At 42.4% G+C, this 20798-nt stretch overlaps 1 protein-coding gene across 2 annotated transcripts in view; it reads right to left on the reverse strand.

Moving 5' to 3' along the window:
* The window catches only part of ACVR1B (activin A receptor type 1B), a 49878-nt gene extending 29960 nt beyond the window's left edge, over positions 1-19918 (reverse strand). For both annotated transcript variants that reach the window (XM_075852237.1, XM_075852236.1), the window contains exon 1: positions 19752-19918. In XM_075852237.1, coding sequence (XP_075708352.1) covers positions 19752-19827 — 76 coding nt within the window. In that variant the 5' untranslated portion in view covers positions 19828-19918. The remainder of the gene's footprint in view (positions 1-19751) is intronic.
* Between the last annotated feature and the right edge of the window lie 880 nt (positions 19919-20798).

The following is a 20798-nucleotide window of genomic DNA, read 5'->3' on the forward strand; positions in this document are numbered from 1 at the left end:
CATCCAGGCTGATCTGCGGGCAGCATTTTAATTAATATTCGTTTTCGCGGCTACATTAGTGAGGCATCAATGGACTGCCGGGCGACTTCCTCAGTCCGAAATTCAGCACCAGAATGACTTGTCATTCTTCAGTGGTCAACCTTTCAACAGGAACCATTCTCACACCAATAATTATTTGCTACAGGAAGAAAAAGAGCTAAAGTTTAAGACGCCCACATTTTAACAGCACAAAATGTTGGATTATATACATACCGGGTGAAAACTTATAGCTGCACTGCGATTTGTCCTGTCCAGCCCCTTTAATATAAGAGCTGCCGCAACAATCAGCTGATCGCGCGGGAACTGCTTCCAAGGCCCATGGCAAAAGGCGGATTATGCCGGGGGGGGGGGGAGAGGATTAGGCTGGTTATACATTTCCCCTCTAGCTGCCCGTGCAGGGAAATGTAGTATTAACTGGCAGTTCATGAAATTCATTGGGATGTCCGATCCCGCCAGAACGAATGCAGCTGCTTGTTAGTGACTTTCTGATCTGGCTCAGACTTTCTGCAGACTGCACTTTTGCTTCCACCAAAAAAACGAACACCTAGCGATTGGAGACAAACGGAACGCAAATGAAACAAAAGAATTACCATTGAAATCAATGGTACCTCTAACGGAACCGTTGCTTTCCGTTTGATCTTTCAATCCTCTGACTGAAGAGAGGTAAACGTATACTAACAGTAGTCTGAACTTAGCCATAAAAAAAAACAAAGCTTTATAGTAATTTTTATTCTATAATAAAAGCATTTTGTAGGTGGAAAAAGTGGGTTCATATATTTTTTTATTAATCTATTTATTTTTTGTCCCACTAAAAAATAGGACTTCACTTTGTGACTCCCCGTGTAACCACTTTGATGCCGCGGTCGCTATTGACCACGGCATCTAAGGGGTTAAATGGCCTGGGATCACAGTTACCTATTCACCTCTCTTTAAACAGCCAGACACCAGAACAGGGACACCAGTGCCCGGCTTATTAGCGCAGCGCCCTAAAAAGGCGGCTCCGTGACAAATACACTTAACGATCGCCGTGATAAGACATGTAAGCGGTCATTAAGGGGTTAAAAAAAAAGCTCATCCACACGCAGCTGAACATTTTCTGCATGGAAATCAGAGAATGCTGCAGATTTTCAAATCCACAGCGCGCTCATTCTGTTCTGGATGTTCATTGTGGATTTCACCCGTTTCAATATAGAAGGAGTCAAATCCGCAATAAAATCTGCATGGAACACGAGGGGTTTTTGCTGTGGAAAATCCACTAAGTGTGAGGTTACCCTAAAACTTTGCAAACCTTCAATAAAGGGGCTTTTCCAGTCTTTCATAAATAAAGCTTAATGAAATGTTACGCAACTTTTTTTTTTAATATACTTTGTTTCACTTCATCAGCATTTCAAGAGATCTGCTTGCTAGTAGTGAATGAGAACCTGCCACAGGGGCAGCAAACCTGTAGAGACCTAATACTACTCAGTTCTCTCCAATTGTAGCAAGTCTGGGCTATCCTGTGATCTAAACAGCCCGGACTCTGAAAGCTCTAAAACGTAATTCACTTTGTTTTTCCATCATACATCTGGAAGAAAAAAAAAGCCCACATCTGGACATCTACTGTAATAGGCACATTAGGCGACTACCCAGGTTCATTCTTAGGGAAAAAAAAATGCCCATGTGTGACTAACCGATTCACGTACATTAGATTGAGAGACGACCTCACAAGCTGCCAACTTGCATCGCTTCAAAACGCACAACATATACAGACATTTACGGAGCCGCCTTCTCTAGCTTTTGGCCGGCTGAAAACATTTCTTTCCATCTACATATTGTCTGAACCTTCCTTTTTTTTGAACCTCACCCAATCACTTTGCGGAGTTGCACAATAGATTTCTGCTCTGGAAAGCGCCTGCATTCTTTCCTCGGTGAGGTATGAGCGGTAACAATAGTGGCATGTATTGTGTGATTCCAGCAGACCGGTTTTTGGCTAAATGAGACAAACATTACACTATTTGGAATTGTCACGGCATTAACCCATTGACCTGTTGAAATCTTTTTTTTAAAGGAAGTGTGCTCATTTCTGTGTGAATCTGTAATAATGCAGACACTATAATAATGTGGGTGTTTTTTTTTTTTACTATATGTTGTGATCAACATAAAATTATAAAACATTAAAATGATTTTTCTCAAAAAGACACCCCCTTCCTGAAAATAAGCTGGCCAGCCATAAATGTCCCCTAGTATTTCATGGCATATGTTCACTTTTGAAGAACTTTTAACACATAGAAAGTATAGAAGTAACTTGGTAAACATCACATATCAGCTGGCAGAATTGTGAATGCAGCTCTAGATTGGAATACAGGCTGTAACTCAGGAGCAGCGCAAGAGAAGGAATGCAAAGTATCTGAACTTTTTGCACGCAGAAAACAAGTAAACTCTAAAAATGGTGTAAAAAGTTGGAGATACCCCACAAGATTTATAAACAGGAGTCCAGACGGTTGTATGCGATTGTGGAGGACTTACATTTTAAACATTGCAGTGCCATGCCAGGGCTGAGGAAGGAGTCCGTAAGTGACAGACGGCTGAAATCAGAGCCTGTCTCTACTTTAGACTGCCCTCAGAGACTGACAAATTCCCTTCAAATCCGATCCTCTTGGAAGATCTATAGATAACAACACGCATGTCATTTATACGAACACTTGGTGCTTTCTTATTTTTCCCAACATCAAATGACAAACAATTCGGGTATGTTCACACGCTTAACCAAAGACGTCTGAAAATACAGCTCTGCTTTCAAAGGAAAACAGCTCCTGATTTTCAGGCGTTTATTACGGCCGTTTTTCTATAGTCAATGAAAAACTGCCCCAAAAATGGCTTAACCCCTTCCCGCTCCTGGACGTACTATTAGGTCATGGTAACTGTATCGTTCGCGCTCCATGACCTAATAGTACATCTCGGGAGTAACAGCCGTCACAGCTCCTACAGCGGGGACCGATCGCATTGTCCCCGCTGATTAACCCCTTAAAAGCCGCGTTCTATAGAGATCGCAGATTTTTAGGGGTTAAGCTGCCATCGCCGGCCTGCTACACGATAGCGGCCGGCGATGGTGACTATGGCAACCGGACACCAAACAATGGCGTCCGGCTATGCCATAGACGGAAGCCTAGTGGGTCCGGACAAAGTCAGTACCCACTATGCTTGCTGTCAGTGAGTAGCTGACAGTTCTAATACACCGCACTACGCATGTAGTGCAGTGTATTAGAATTGCGATCAGGGCCTCCTGCCCTCAAGTCCCCTAGTGGGACAAAGTAATAAAGTAAAAAAAGATGTGTAAAAAATAAGAAAAAGTTTTAAAAGTATTACAAGTAAAAATATATAAACAAACAAATAAACTATACATAATTGGTATCGCCGCGTCCGTAACGCCCTGAACTACAAAATTATTTTGTTATTTATCCCGCACGGTGAACGCCGTAAAAGAAAATAATAAACCGTACCACAATCACAATTGTTTGGTCACTTCACCTCCCAAAAAATGGAATAAAAAGAGATCAAAAAGTCACATGTACCTAAAAATCGTTCTGATGGAAACTACAGTTCGTTACGCAAAAAATAAGTCCTCGCACGGCTTTATTGATTGAAAAATAAAAAAGTTCTGGCTCTTAGAATAAGGTAACACAAAAAGTGAATGATTTTTTACAAAACTTATTTTATTGTGCAAACGCCATAAGACATAAAAAAAAAAAACTATAAACATCTGGTTTCGCCGTAATCGTATCGCCCCGCAGAATAAAGTGAATATGTCATTTATAGCGCACGGTGAACGTTGTAAAAAAAAAATTGAATAAAAAAACAATAGTAGAATTGCTGTTTTTTAGTCACCACGCCACCTAAAAATAGAATAAAAACTGATCAAAAAGCCGCATGCACCCCAAGAAAACTACAATGGATTCCTCAAGGGGTCTAGTTTCCAAAGAGGATTTTCTAAAAAAAAAAAAAAAAAAAAAAAGTAAATTTCACCTCTACTTTGCTCTAAATTTCTGTGAAACACCTAAAGGGTTCATAAACTTTCTAAATGCTGTTGTGAATACTTTGAGGGGTCTAGTTTCTAAAATGGGGTGTTTGATAGGGGTGACGTCACTTCCTGCCCCATCGTGTCGGACGAGCGAGGACACATCGGCACCAGGCGACAGAGGCTACATCGACTTACCTGCAAACGCCGATGCTGCTGCAGAATCAACTGTAGCCTTTGTCGCCTGGTGCGGATGTGTCCTCGCTCGTCCGACACGATGCAGGACCTGGGGCAGGAAGTGACGTCACAGCGTGATCTCTCGAACACGCTGTGTGTCTGTGCACTGCCAGAAGCTGGGTGTTAACGAAGAGAAGTGGATGATGCTGATTCGTCAGCATCATACACTCCCATTCACAACGCCCAGCTAGTAAAAGAAGTAAACACGCCCAGATGTACACACACACACAATACACGCCCAGATGTACACAAACAATACACGCCCAGTTGTACTTAAGAAAGGCTCATTTGCATAAATATAAAAATGCTCATAACTTGGCCAAAAATGCTCGTTTTAAAAAAAAAAAAAAACGTTACTGTTATCTACATTGCAGCGCCGATCTGCTGCAATACGAGATAGGGGTTTGAAAATCTGGTGACAGACTCTTTAAGGGGTTAAAGGAAGGGTTTCACAAAAAAAAAAATGTATATTAATTTGCTTTTAGTGTTTTATTAAAATAAATTTTAGTTATTTGTGTGTTTTACTTTTTATTTTTTTCTAACTTTTACTTCTCTATGGGGGCTGCCATTTTTTTTTTCATCTCTGTATGTGTCGATTAACGACACATACAGAGATGGAATATGGCACATACATCCCCATAGAGAATGCGAACGGGAGCCGTTCGCATTCACTATGGTATACGCCGTCTGTGTGGGAACGGCGCATGCGCCGCTCCCACACAGTGCAAATGGAAGGTCTTCGGCCGAGCGACATACGGCGCCATTTTCATGTGGACCGGAAGCCGCGGCCGGACAGTAAGATGACTACTTCCGGTCGCGGCTTTCGGACATGTGATTAGAAGCAAGCACTAGGAGCGGACGGACCGGAGGGAGCAGGTAAGTTATGTTTGTGTATGTTCGTGTTTTAGTGTGTGATTAGCACTGTGTGTAAACCTACTACACTGCGTGTTAGCTCAAAAAATGGCGGAACACAGTGTAGGAGGTTTGAACATTCAATCCCCTCCTTTCTCCTGGCACTAGCCAGGATAAAGGAGGGGGGATTGTTTGAGGACACTAGAGCGAGTGTGTCTTCCCAAATTTTGCAGCATAAAGCAATGTGGTTGCTTTACCACATGCCAATGATGCAATTTTGGGAATTGCTCCCTCTAGTGACCATCACAGGGAAATGTTATAAATTAGAATCTAATTTATAATATTTCCTGACTTGTGAAAAAATTTAAAAAGTATGACTACAATGTCTAATAATGTATTTACTAACTGTTTAACGAACTGCTTACCTTTAAGAAGCACTTTTTCGCCGTCAGAACAGAATGCTATTTTCCCATTGAAATCAATGGGCAGATGTTTGGAGGCGTTCTGCTTCCAATTTTTCGGCCATTTTCAGCCCGAAAAACAGCCAAAAATAAGCCGTCTAAACATACCCTTACAAATAAACAGGGCTAGACGAATCCCAGGAGGGATGTAGTTAATACACCTAGACATTTGCCTAATTTTCTGGGTTGTTTTTTACCCATTATCTATTATATTGTCTATTGTTTTTTTGTGTAATAATAATAACAATACATAAAGAAAAACCTCACATTTGGCCATATGCCTGATGGATAGGTTTGTATCCCAAAATAAAGTATACACATTTTTACTGTAATGTTCCCATAAACTTCTATGGAGACACGTCAATAGTACGCCCTTTTGGGCACATATTTGACATGAAATCTGGATAAACTAAAAAAACAAAACATATGTATACCACAGTGTTATTTGCGTTTAATAATATAAGTCAATAGCCCAACACAAAGTATACTATGGAGAAATATATTACAGGTTGTAAGCAGGAATGTCCAAAATGTGATTAGAAGGCCGGATTTACACGAGCGTGTGCGTTTTGCGCGCGCAAAAGGTACTTAACAGCTCCGTGTGTCACAATCGTATGATGCGTGGCTGCGTGATTTTCGTGCAGCCGCCATCATTATGACACTGTTTGTATGTTTGTAAACAGAAAAGCACGTGGTGCTTTTCTGTTTTCATTCATACTTTTAACTGCTGTTGCGCGAATCACGCGCGTACCACGGAAGTGCTTCCGTGTGGTGCGCGTGATTTTCACGCACCCATTGACTTCAATGGGTGCGTGATGTGCGAACAACGCACAAATATAGGACATGTCGTGAGTTTTACACAGCGGACACACGCTGCGTGAAAATCACGGACTGTCTGCGCGGCCCCATAGACTAACATAGGTACGTGCGAGGCGCGTGAAAACCACGCACGTTTCACGGATGTATTACACGTTCGTCTAAATAAGCCCTAAAACTGTTTCGATTCATTGTCTGTGCCATTGTCCTTCAATTAGAACATTTTGGGAAGAAGTGAAGGTCTTGATACAGCAAATAACTGGTCCACAAGTAGTGAAATTGCTGCATATTTATTTTCCTTCCGGAATTGCAGACGGAAAATCCGCAGCATAATACAGTAGCAGCAAAGTGATGAGACTTAACAGATCTCATCCACACGCTGCCTAAAAACTCCAAGCAGAAATTTACCTGCGTTGCGTATTTTTCATACTGCAACATGTCAATTCCTGCTGCGCATAGTGGACTGAATTGCTGCGTTTTTCAGAGATGTCACCATCTCCCAACATTAGGAATAACGCAGCAAAATACGCACTATGTTCTGGAGCCAAAAACACGTTTATGGCCTGTACACATCAGTGTCATGCTTAGGATCATGGGTTCCATTCGACCTTTCCGTTGACTAAGTTATTGTTTCTGCTAAAAAAAACAAAAAAAAAACCAATTGCAAAGGAAGAATTACCATTGAAATCAATGGTAATGCAAACGGACGGTATGGTTTCGGTTTGGCTTTCCGATCATGGGTTCCTCCAACGGAAAGGTCGAACGGGACCCATGAAAGCCCGACGCAGATGTGAACACAGCCTTAGGCAAAGATATACCAGGTGGTTAAATAAAATATACAATAGTAGAGAAGTTGAACTTATTATTGGACCTCTAACTGTAAGATAAAATTTAAAGGATAAATATATCCGTGGATCCAGGGGAGGGGGATGGGAGTGTAATTTTCTGTGACGTGCATATGAGAATTGTTCTTTTATATTTCATAATGAAAAAACAAAAAAGGCAAAAGACAAAGTATACATTTGGATCCAAGTTCAGGGGAGCAAAAAAAAAAAAAAATCTTGTTTAATGGATCCATTAGAAAAATCCAAACCGACAAAGTATAACATACGTTCACACAGGACGCCCGGGTGCACGGAGGGCAGCAGGGGAACAAGGAACCATCACTAGGACGATAATGGGGGAGAGTATAGACTATTATTTAAACTTGAAAAGGGCTTTGTTTTTATTTTTTTTAAGATCTGCGATTTTTTTGCGATGGTATCGCTGCTTTTCCACCGCAAAGATCGCAACATTTGCTACGTGTTGCTGCTTTTACCTCCCCATTGAACACAATGGAGTAAGCCCGCAACAAAAGTGCAACCATTCTGCAGCATAAATTGACATGCTGCGAATTTTAAAAAAAAGCACCGCAGGTCAGTTTATAAACATTTTCTCAGCTGATTTTTTCTGCAGCGAGTGGATAAGATCTGTTCAAATCTAATCCACTTAGCTACAGATTTCATTACAGTAGCAGCAAATCCGCCCAGTGTGAGTATACCCTAAAACCCTCAGAAAAACACATAAATCCAATAAAAAAAATAAAATAAAAATAAAATGTATACCTCAACTATATGGCCCAATAGTGATGTGAAGAAATCACAATTATTTGTATGTAAAAAATTTAACCCCATTTTAAAAACAAGGACAGCAAAACAAAACATTTGGAGAGAGAAATGCTTCCCTAAATTATTTGCCTGTCTACATAACGTTCGCCAAGCTCCTGAAAAAGGCTGGTAAAAATCTGGTTGGGAAAACAGGTGTTAACTTTGGATGGAGACGGACTGCGAGGCGAGGGCTTTGTTAAGGGGTGGGGCTTAGTTTGTCTCGTCTCACACTGTAGACAGCTTTCTGCAGCAGAAACCATCCCCCACTGCTGTCCCTCCAATCAGACATTAGTCTGACTTCCAACCTGTGGGTAAAACAAAATAAATCCCCCCTTGCCATTTCAACAGCATCAAAGAGGTGGATTTTATGGCAATTTTTTTTTCTTTTTTTACATTTACGTTTAATATTTTCCCAATGACGGTTGGCGTGTAAAGACCTTTCATAAAGTCTGAGCTAGTAAAACGTGGCCTAGAATGCAGAAGAATTAGCAGTACAGGATTACACGCTCAACATGATGACAATTGTAACATTAGCCACAGCTAATTGCTGTGCCTGCAGCCTGACTCGCCTCCCAATATATTTCAGCAGACCCTTAGCATGCCCATCAATCGTTTGGCACTAGCATATTGGCATGAGTAGGATAAATACTACTCACATTATAGGTATCAATTCATAAATGAATTTACTACGGAAACCCAATAGGTTACAGATCAGCCATTGTACACGATCCATACTAAATCACAATAGAAAGTCATCATCAATAACTCCCGCCACAGAGGACACGAAGCATTGTCGTATCCGAAAACATATCGGCTTCATTTTCAATAATGTCAGCAAAATAATAAATTCATTAAATATCCCTGCAAGGTTGATAGGTGCTTATTGTAATTACATTGCAGGTAATATTGTTGACAATGCGGCAGAACGTAAGTTAGAGGTCTGGATAGTCTGACAGGAAATTGCGCTGCATTCGTTTGCATGTTTACCCTTTTATGTTCTATATCAGCGAAGCCAATACCTCACGCTCTGATCAATGACTGAAATGGATAGACCAAGGCAAGAACGTTCCTCTCTCAATGCACCAGGGAGAGGTCTAGTCAGACATGTCTGTGGGACAAGAATCAGCAGACAGGAGAATGGGGATGGTATGTGCAGATAGACGTATACATGGTGTTGCTTTTAGAAAACATACACCTTAAATAGGAACGGCTCCGAATTCCCGTTGTATCCAGTCCACAGTTACTGTACTAGGACAAGTCACAATACATAATAAACATCTGTCTCCCAGATTCCAGTCAGATTCTAGTCAAAAGATCACGGCTGTGTGTCTGCGGTGTATGAAACCCAACCTTCAGGGACCTGTTTTGACATGTTTAAACGTCAGGTTTCCAGACAAAGAATGGGCGCTTTGTTCTGTTCAGTTATGGAGTATGGTATTTATGGCTGAGGAATATTGCCCTCAGCAACTGAGCATGAAAGACACGCAGGTGCTACTCCAGTCTCGACACCAGATAGGCGGCCTTATTAAACCAGACGAATGCAGGTGCACCCCACATGACCCTAAAAAACCTTGGCAAATTGAAAGAATTAACATTATTGTTCTGCCTAGGTGTAATGGATTTATTTCAAGTAACATTTTGTAGCCGCTTTCTACCTGTGTAAACTATTATTCGTAATGGGTTGGATTTGAGGCCTGTTATACCAGTTGGAACCAGTAACAAGACAAAGACCGTGCTATTAAAATCACAAGGCTTGGTAGTATACATGAAACACTCACAGAATTCATTACATGAAACGGAGCGCTCCACAAGTGTAAAAGCAAATGTATAACCTTGAAATCACAAGACGCAACAAGAATTATCAATATGCTTATAATAAAAAGCACGTCAGGACTTCCTTCATGTAGATGACCGTCCTAAGCCAGGGACACACCACCTATAAAGATGCTACTAGGGTCTCGTTTTTTGTGTTTTCTATTGATGTATCTGAGGGAGCTTATTGCTTTTCTACCAAAAGAGTCAAACTGGGTCAAGGAGAAATCTAAAAGGCTCCTAAATTCTGCCGTTTTTTAAATTTTTTACTATCCTAAGCTTTTTTTTTTTTTGGGTACGAGCTACTGGAACTAACTAGCAAGCATTTATCTTTTTTATGGAAAATTTGTACACGTATATGGGCCTTAAAATGTATCTCCAGTTTGGGAAAAAAAACACACAGATATGTATGTATGTAGATACGTACATAGATCATACTGTATTTTTTTTATAATTCAGTCTCCCTAATGAATCAAGTCTCAACGGCATCGAAAACTATGCAGTGGCTACAATGTGTTCCCGCCGCTGTGTGACTACACCGGATTTACGTGGTCTTGTGAAGAGTTTTCAGTGTCACCTGCAACGAGATAAATGACTGGAAGCTTCTAGTGCCAGGGAGAGGAATATGGCAACGGGGACCCAGCACTCCATCATGTATTACAAAGTAATGTTCACTTTAAGTTAACAAATTTTACTTTTCAAAACAGGAGGCAGCCTATGAGTAAGGGTATGTTCACACACACTAATTACGGACGTAATTCGGGCGTTTTTGCCCCGAATTACGTCCGAAAAATGCGGCTTGAAAGCGTTGACAAACATCTGGCCATTGAAAGAAATGGGCTGACGTTTGTCTGTTCACACGAGGCGTTTATTTACGCGTTGCTGTCAAGTGACGGCGCGTAAATAGACGCCCGCGTCAAAGAAGTGACCTATCACTTCTTGGGGTTTATTTGGAGCCGTTATTCATTGACTCCAATGAAAAGCAGCGCCAATTACGTCCGTAAGGGACGCGGCGTTCAAGCGCCTGCACATGCCGTTACGGCTTAAATTACGGGGATGTTTTCTCCTGAAAACATCCCCGTAATTTCAGCCGTTACGGACGCCGTCGTGTGAACATACCCTTAGGAAAACAGTTATCAGTATTGGTACGACTTACATGTCCGACTCACCTGAACACATTTCTGTGAAGCTGGGGGATATGAATGGGGGGGGGGGGTCTCTTTAAACACTATAGGCATTAAATTGGCAAAATCCGCAGACAAAATTTAATGCCCAGCTTTACCCAAGTCCCCGTATTTATTTATACCATTTTACCTGAATTATATTTGTTTAATGATATATGTTGCAAATAAAGTTTCTGGTCAATAGCATCCAAAAAACAACTCCCACTCAAGTATAGACGTCAAAAGCCTTAGAGTAAGATCACACAGATTTTTTTGACACGTTTTTTTGACGCGGAAACCGCGAAAAAAACGGCTCGCGGGGAAAACAAACGACACGCCCTATCTTCGGGCGTTTACGTCTCTGACCTCCTATTGACATCAATGGGAGGCAGAGAAAGCGTGTATTGTGGCGTTTTCTGCCAGGCGTGCAGGCAGAGCAAAATCTGCCTTCAAATTCCAAACTGAATTTTGAGGCAGATTTTCTGCCTGCGAAAAACTGTGTGTGAACCCAGCCTTAGGCTATGTTCACACGGAGTATTTTGGGGGAGGAATATCTGCCTCAAAGCTCCAAACGGAATTTTGAGGCAGATATTCCTCCCCCAAAATACTCCGTGTGAACAGCAATTATCGCGCCGTTTTTCGCCCGCGGCCATTGAGCGCCGCGGGCATAAAACACGCTTTCTCCTGCCTCCCATTGAAGTCAATGGGAGGTCGGAGGCGGAAGCGCCCGAAGATAGGGCATGTCGCTTCTTTTCCCCGCGAGGCAGTTTTACTGCTCGCGGGAAAAAGACGCCGACGCCTCCCATTGAAATCAATGGGAGGCGTTCTCGGGCCGTTTCTGCCGAGTTTTGCGACGCGGTTTCCGCGTCAAAAAACTCGGCAAAAGACCCCGTGTGAACATAGCCTTACATTCTTCATACGTATCAGCTTTGTAGATTTTATCAGTAGAACATTCATGTTTTCTATAGCTCCTGTTTATCCAGACAAGTCATCTTGTAAATAGACTAAACAATGTTATTCACAATTCAGATTTTGTTTCCCTGCGACAAACTTCTGAACATTTGCGAGCCTGTGGCCAGTGGCACATTATGACTTGTGTTCAATACCGTGCTATTTACTGAAAGCTGCTGAACATGCGGCCATTGGCAGCAGATAACCAAGATATTTGACCACGTCCTCCATATTAAAACAACATATGCACACCCATGTACAGTACCATGGAGGTTTTTGACAGGCTAAAGGTGCCAAAAATCATCCGACAGGACCAGCTGAATATCTTATGTATATAGGGTATCCCAACTCTCCGACATCAGATATCGGAAAAAAAAAAGGATTGAGCATGTTGCAGCTCAACATGCCCAATCCTTTGTTCCTGCTTATTCCCTGAGCGTGCATATGGGAGTCTGGAGGAATAGGTGTCGGCTGACCGCTATCTTTAGGCTGGGTTTACGCATTGTGTAGATATTACACTAGTGAACCAGTCTTTAAATCCACAACGAAATCCTCATGTGTTATATGCGGATTTTGGTGCGCTAAAGTCTGCGGTAAAAGTCTGAGACATTTTCGCAACAGAGAGTTCATAAAGAGGATTGTAAAATCTGCAGCACGTCTAGAATATGCTGACTATATTTTACCATGTAAACCAATGGGGTTTGTCAAAAACTTTGTTGTGGAATTTCGATGTGGATTCTGCAACAAACAATGTGAACACGGTTTAAGTGCATGGGCAGCTTAAAGGGGTTTTCCAGCTTCTGACAACTGAGGACCTATCCACCGGATAGGTCATCAGTACATGATCTGTAGGGGTCAGACAGCCGCGCCGCACACAGATCAGCTGGTCCGATGCCTCAGAGCACCGGACGTACAAGCCGGAAGCAGTTCGCTCCGGCCACGAAATAGCGGCCAAGCTGCAGTACTGCAGCTCTGCTCCTATTCAAGTGAATAGGAGCAGAGCTGCAGTTCTGCAGCACGGCCGCTATGCAATGTACGGAGCCAACTGCTTCCGGGATCCGTACATTGCATTATGTGCCACAACGTCCGGTGCCCGCAGGTCACCGGAGCGGCTTATCGGTGCGAGGTCCAGGTGTCAGACCCGTACCGATGACATACTGATGACCTATCCGGGGGATAGGTCATCAGTTGTCAGAAGGTGGACAACCCCTTTAAGATGCACGATGTGACACTAAATGCTCGTCGAGGCCTGATACATTGTACAGTCTCCATCCTTTGCAGGACTTTCCCATCATGGTCAATGGTATGTTGTCAGTCTCCATTCCCATTTTTTATTTGTGTGTTTGGCATCTTCTTCTTTACTTGCGCATGGGTCGGGTAACATCCATTTAGTGCGCTTGGGCAATTATTTGTTCTACACACCTGTCTGTTTCAGCACACTAATGATTTGGCCTCACAGATTGGGTGCATGCTTGTATTGGTATATCGTTTCTAGGTAGATTTTTCACGGATGATCTGGTCCCTTTAAATTTTTGGTGCATTACCCTTTTGCTTGTACAGATTGCCATAGGGCCCTGTAGGTATCCTGAATACCTGGCCTCTAATCACCTATAGATTTGATACCCTCCCGAATGTACTTAGCCGGATATCTCTGGTCCTTGGTGGGGTCATTGTTGTTCTTTGTACATACAGATTATTCTTCGGCATTTATTTTGATGGTCAGATATATTACAACTTGTATCATCTGGTAGACGTGTATCCATTACAGGACATGGTTTCTGTAATGATGTTGAGGTGTACTGTTTTTCTGTGTCTCTATACAATCTGCTTCCATCTTCTCCTTATTGCTCCCTAACATTTTTAACTGTGTTATAGATATTATTGTTATTTGATAATATATGTAATAAAGTTATTATTTATATATCCTTCTTTTTGGTTCGTATGTAGGTTTTGAGGACTATTTTTGAAGGACCCCTTAGGGCATGTTCACACAGAGTTTTTGGACACGTTTTTGGACACGGAACCCGCGTCGTAAAACGTGCCAAAAAACAGCTGAAAATGCCGCTCATTGATTTCAATGGGAGGCGGAGGCGTTTTTTTTCCCAGCGAGCGGAAAAACCGTTTCGCGGGAAAAAGAAGCGACATGCCCTATCTTTGTGCGTTTACGTCTCTGACCTCCCATTGCCATCAATGGGAGGCAGAGAAAGCGTATTTCGCTGCGTCTTTTGCCCACGGCGCTCAGTGGCCGCGGGCAAAAAACTCTGCCTGCGCGCTGTTTTTTGTGGAGTGGAATTTTGGGGAAGATTTTCTGCCTGCAAAAAACTCTGTGTGACCCTACCCTTACGGTCTAGTTGTAGATCATTTGTAAATTGTTTAAGATGCATGAGGTTTCAGACACACAAGCATCTACAGGAAAAAAAAAATGTTCAGATTAGAATTTTCCTGGACAATTCTATTCTTGCCCGTGGAGGTACGTGGCCTTCGTTCTTAACTTTCATAAGGTCCAGTTCACATATCCATTTTGATGTAGCACAGAAGTGGAGTCCCAAACATATGAATTATACGCTTACCTGTAGGCTCTACTTCTGGGCCTTATATACACACACATTTAATAAAGGTGTAGACCACTGCGGGTGTTAATAGGGGAAACTGAAGCAATTATCCTAAATATGTAGTAATGTTGTCAAAAATGATGTTTTTATCACTGATAACCAAAGTCTAAAACGAAGCATTAACTGGAAAATCACAGGACCTGAAATCTTATCAGCACCTTGGTTATTTTCCTGGCTCCTACACACTACCTCCCCATATGAGAGCCAGGCTGCTGTTCATACCAAGGTATACTCCTACATATCTTGGCAGAACACGTTTAAGAAAAATCTAACAGAATGTTTATTTAATGACCATTTACAATGCCTAACTATTAACACTTCTTGCTTTGCTTGTAGCATAGTGGCCAGTTCAATATTTCAGGAAAAGATAAAATTGTTTTGCAGCGGACGGCAATGAGCAATGACGGTCTTACAATCATTAACCGCTTCACGACGGTAAATGAACGTTGGCGCTTGATGGGCTTTGTACAGCGCCAACGTTAATTTATGTTCCTCCTTATATCAGCGATCGGTCCCCCAGAGTGCGTCTTGCACCCGGAAAGGGCTGTTGCTATCATGAGGCCTGGTCACATCAGGGCCTGATTGGTTGTGGTCCCAATCTTTCCCGGCACCTAATGTTTATAACTTTCTATCTCCCCCTGCCTCCTGTCAGTGTGAGTTCGGAGGAGAGAGAACACAGACAAAAACAATCACAGCTCCTCAGTTATCCCCACACAATGAACCGCTTCCCGACCGCTCACTAAATTCACGTCGGCGCTTGCTGGGCTCTGTACAGCGCCGACGTGAATTCACGGTGGGTGTTAACAGCGCGGTCGGGTGTCTCAGAGTAGTGCTGACACGCGGATAGTGCTGTTAACACCTGCCTCTGGTCCCGGAGACGTGATCGGGACCTGATATGTTCAAGTCCCGATCATGTGATCGCAGGGAAAGTTTGTTGCTACAACAAACTTACCCGGGGACTGATTTTGGGGGCTGTCGTTGGTTGTCATGGCAAAACCGAAGGCCATACAACGGCCTCAGGGGTCTGTCATGCACGGAAGCCTGTGAGGACCAGCCGGAGGCCCGGTCCTCATAGGCTTCTTGTCAGTGTGACTCACTGACAGCTTATAATAAGCTACGCTACCTAGGTAGTGTAATGTATTACAGCAGCTATCAGTGCTGCAGGTCTTCAAGTAAAAAAAAGAAAGTAATAAAAATGTTTTCTAAAAAAGTGTAAATATAAATTATAGAGAAAAAAAGCATTTTTTGTTTTTGTAAGTCTTGTTGTAGGAAAAAAATGATAATGTTAAAAAAGTACACATATTTGGTATCACCGCGTTCGTAACAACCCAAACTGTAATATTATTTTTCCCGCACGGTGAACACCGCAAAAAAAAAAAGAGGAAAAAACAATGCGAGTATTACAAATTTTTTGGTCAACACCCTGCCCAAAATATAGAATAAAAAGTGATCAAAAAGCACGTACCCCAAAAGAGTACCAATAAAAACTACAACCCGTTATGCAAAAAACAAGCCCTTACACAGCTTTTTTTAACTGAAAATTAAAAAGTTGTGGCTCAGAATATGGTCACACAAAAAATAAATTTTATAGAAAAGTGTTTTTATTGCGCAAACGCTACAAAACATAAAAACACTATATAGAGATGGTCTCGCCGTAATCATACCGACCTACAGAATAAAGTAACATTTAATTTATAGCACATGGTGAAAACTGTAAAAAAAAAACAAAACACAAAACAGTCGGAATTTGTTTTTGTCACCTTGCTTGCCAAAAAATGGAATAAAAAGTGATCAAAAAAAAAAAAATCTCATGTACCTTAAAATTGTACCAATAAAAACTACAGATTGTCCCGCAACAAATCAGCCCTCACACGGCTCCGTTAGAGGAAAAAAAGAAAAGTTCTGGCTCTCAGAATATAGCGACACAAATTGTGCAGAGTTCCAAAAGCAGATAAGATTGGGCGCCATTTATCTGTGCGACATCGGCCATATATCTATGAATTATTATTTACCGCATTATTAAACTCTCTTATTATGCCCTGATGTACACAGATTAAATATGTCCCCACATTATAAACTGAAATACCAGTAAAACGCCAAACAGAACTATTACCAAGCAAAATCTGCGCTCCAAATGCTGCTCCCTTCCTTCTGAGCCCTACATCGTGCCCAAACACCAGTTTAGGCCCACATATAAGACATTTTATATTCGCTCAACAATGTATGAGGTATTTGTCTTCAGTGGTACAAACTGGGCACAGCAGATTGTGCACTAAAATGGCATATCAGTGGAAAATTTAAATTTTCACTCGTGCACCACGACTTAATAGCATGTTGTGGTGCGGGGGGTTATATGCAGAAACATTGATTTCAATGGGGCCATTCACATATGCGTTTTGTCACCGAGCGCGTGTCAGTTGCGTGAAACTCACTGCATGCCCTATATTGGTGCATTTTCAGGAACCTAGTCGCCCATTGAAGTCACTGGCTGCATGAAAACCACAGACAAGCACACACATCAATTACATTGACAAAAAAAAAAAAAAGTGCTTGCAAGCGCGTGGAAAAACATGCCATACGCAAAGCAAACGGATGCAAAACGCAGATTTATGTACTTTTTTACACGCGTAAATCTGTCACGCTCGTGTGAATGTAGCCTTAATCTAAAGTCTGTCTTAAAGGGGTTGTCTGGGCATGGGGCAGTTTTTCATACTGATTACCGGTCATCTGATCGTATCTATTATGATGCCTTGAAAATGATGGTCAGCAGCAAATCTCCCCGTGTAAACAGGGAAGATGTGCTGCCAACAATATGCAAGCTGTATGGGGACGAATGATCATATTAATGATCATTCGTCCCCATATAGCCACGATCATTGCTCCATGTAAATAGAGATGTCATTATCGTCGATTGGCACATTACTGGGCAGGGACCTACCCGTATAAAAGGACCCTTTGGCTCCGTGCACACTAGTGAATGCTTACGTTCTAGCGTCTTTGATGCAATAATAGTCAGTATCGCTATTTTTGCCATGAAAAACACTGGAAATTCAATGGAAACCGGACAGACCCCATTATAAGTCAATGAGATCCATCAGGATTTGTTGGGACGTCATAGCTGTCAAGGCTAAGAATAAAAGACATATGGTACGGCCACCAGAGCCATTACATGGAATGCAAACTACTGTTCCCTGTAAGCAGCCAGAGGGGAGCTTAAATAATAATAGGAATACCAAAATGATGGCAGTTTTAATAAATGTTAAAGTTCTTATATTTATAAATATTAGAAGCTCTTTTGATTGACTTTACTGGCTTGTTTTTTGTAACAGGGGCCATATATACTTTGAAGGACTGGACATTGGGAACTTATTGGCAGCTTTTTTTTTTTGAATATTACAACAACCAGTATTGAATGATTTGTATCCAATTTCAGAAGCCGGATACCAGAACCCAAACAAGCCCACAGGACAGAGGAGGAAAAACAAGAGTACATTTATGTAGATGTAAAAAAAAAGTGAAACTGCGATATCTTAAAAGCCTCGTATGACAGCCGTGACAATGTGTCTGTCTGGTCTAGCCTTTAGCTGGGATCCATCATCAAAATTAAGTCTCAAATTGCTGAAGGCAGCCTGATCTCATGGTCAACCCATGTGATGCCGTCAAGTATCACCTACCAGAGGACTAAGTGCGGTCTAGAGGAAAGGCAGACATTAGAATATCTGATCAGAAGCACCATCTACAATCATTTTTATGTACAATTTCAGCAATGGATTGCACATTTACAAGAAAATATTCACATTATAATGTATACAAATAAACAAACACAAATCAGAAACCAGCCATGTAAACAGAGAGGTGGAGAGATCACTAGTGTGTGTCATTTTTAGGTAATATTTGTTGCAAAACTTCCCTGTTGATGCCATATAAATTTATGTTATTATTTGCATACGGGTTTCCACACAGTTTTCCACATTCACAATTTTTGGGGTTTAGTTTTAAATCAAGAGAGAGTAAAATGTCCTTAATCTGGCATCCAACAATCCAGACATTGACATAGTCCAGCACTTGATTTGGGCAAAAAAAACTTGGGGTGGCCAGGGCAGAGGGATTCTCTCTCTCTAAGTTACATTTTATATCTTTATGGCCATTCAATAGATCGAATGACAGCAAGCAGAGGCCTTTAAACCGGAAGAATTACTGCAGAAAGTATACTGAAAAACTGAGTAACCTTTCTTTAAAAAAAAACTAAAACAAAAAAAAAAAACCACCACAATACCTCTAAAACATGAGATAAAACTTATGTTACCAAGAGCTAAATCCCATCAGGGAATAAAGTTCACATATAAATGGTCTATAGCACTGGGGCACATCGGATTGCTTTTATTTTTTTCGAGACAGCACAGGAACCCATAGACATTTATAAACCAACAAAGCCTAAAAACAAAAACAATCCTTCAGCTGATCACAATACACGGCAGCATCTGTGTACAATGGGTCTATCGATACTTCCTGGCAGACACTACAAAACCAGTACAGCGGTATTCGGCAGACTGTGTGCCCACCATTTATTCACCATCCCTGCCCTTTGTGCCCTTAGTTTGTACACACCAAGAAACAGTTTCTCTCTTCCTGAAACTTTTTGACCATGCACTCTGATCTCATCAAGACAGAATGTAACAGCCCTACACTGGCAGGTGCTAGAGATCAGCACCACCGCCACCAACATCCCCTGCCACCCCGCTCCCAAATACGATCCACACCCCCTCCGCTTGATTTACCCACATACCATCCACACAGCTTGCTGTAGGTCTTCCATTTACCATCCACATTGCCTGCTGCCCCTTTCTAATGCCATCCACATTGCCTGCTGCCCCTCTCCCATGCGATCCACACTGCCTGCTGTCTCCCCACCTCCATCCACATTGTACCTACTTAAACAAACAACAGTTTTCGTGGGTCTGATCGGTCACGTACAGTTTCTCCGGAGTACATCAGCCATTACTACAGTACATACACTACAGCCGTCACCAGTGAATCACGTATGCACTGTGTATGTATAAGGTAACCTCCTCCCCATCCTCAATGTCTGCACTCTCCACCTCCTGCCGTTCTCCGCGGACTCCAAGCTTCTGGACGCCCGGAACAACATACAAAGCCCCTTCACTCACCATTCGTCAGACTAGCGCCGCCACTGAGTAGAAAGATGCTTATGGTGATGATGAAGAAGGCCGGCAGCTCCGCCATAGTAACCACCGCACAGCGACCACTAACTGCGCGACCACAAGCGATCCAGACAGAGCAGCACTACGGGAGCGCGCCGCACAGCGCGGCCTCCTTCAATCTGTGGAACGCAAAGTCTGCGTTCCACACCTCTCTATTACTTCGCTCCACCCACAGCCGAAGGGGTAAACAGAGAGCAACGATTGGTCATACGTTATGACCCGCCCACTTCACTCAGTGGGTGGGAGGAGCAGCAATGACGTGCGTTGAAGAATCTTTTGTTTCCACTCGGTGGGTTGCGCGTATTCGGGTCGTGTGTGGTACGCGCCTTAAAGGGACAGTGCTACCTGGCGTTGGCTGTCTGCCGGCATTTAATAAAGCGCCCGTCTGTCTGGGCCCTGCCTGTAAATAGATACATGCTCAAGTCTCCCTCACAGGGGCGCCTGAGGCCACCCGCCAGAGCAGCGACCCCCGCTGACACAGGGATAGCGCTGCTCCTCAGTCGTGTAGCTGTGTCTCCTCTTTGTGAAAACCATGCTGGTTGTATTCTCGTTGCATCGCTAGTGAGAAAAAAAAACGCGGCAACATGTAAGCAGGTACCTGACTGGGGTGAAAAGAGCATTTCTCCTCACTGAGGTGCCCTTTACAGAAATACTTGAGCAGATCCCTCCTATATCGCTAAAGAGCAGGAAAATCAAGAAATCGCGCTGAAATTCTGATTTCTATTCACAACATGGCTGATATGGCTGGAATAAGACATCACATGGGGCAAAACAAGCTGCACAACTTGCATCACACACGTCAGGTGGACGTAGCTTGTTCTGCCCAATATGGTGGGTTGTTCGAGCCATGATATGGACAAATACAACATGCCTGTGTTCACATTGCGCTGTATTATTCGTTCCAGTGTCGATGAATAGGGCACCACATGGCACAACAGCTGGTACAGACTGTAGGAAACGTAGCCAGGTATGAAGTTATCTGAATTCCAGGGT

The sequence above is a fragment of the Rhinoderma darwinii genome, chromosome 2 (assembly GCF_050947455.1).
Source record: "Rhinoderma darwinii isolate aRhiDar2 chromosome 2, aRhiDar2.hap1, whole genome shotgun sequence".
Classification (NCBI taxonomy): Eukaryota; Metazoa; Chordata; class Amphibia; order Anura; family Rhinodermatidae; genus Rhinoderma; species Rhinoderma darwinii.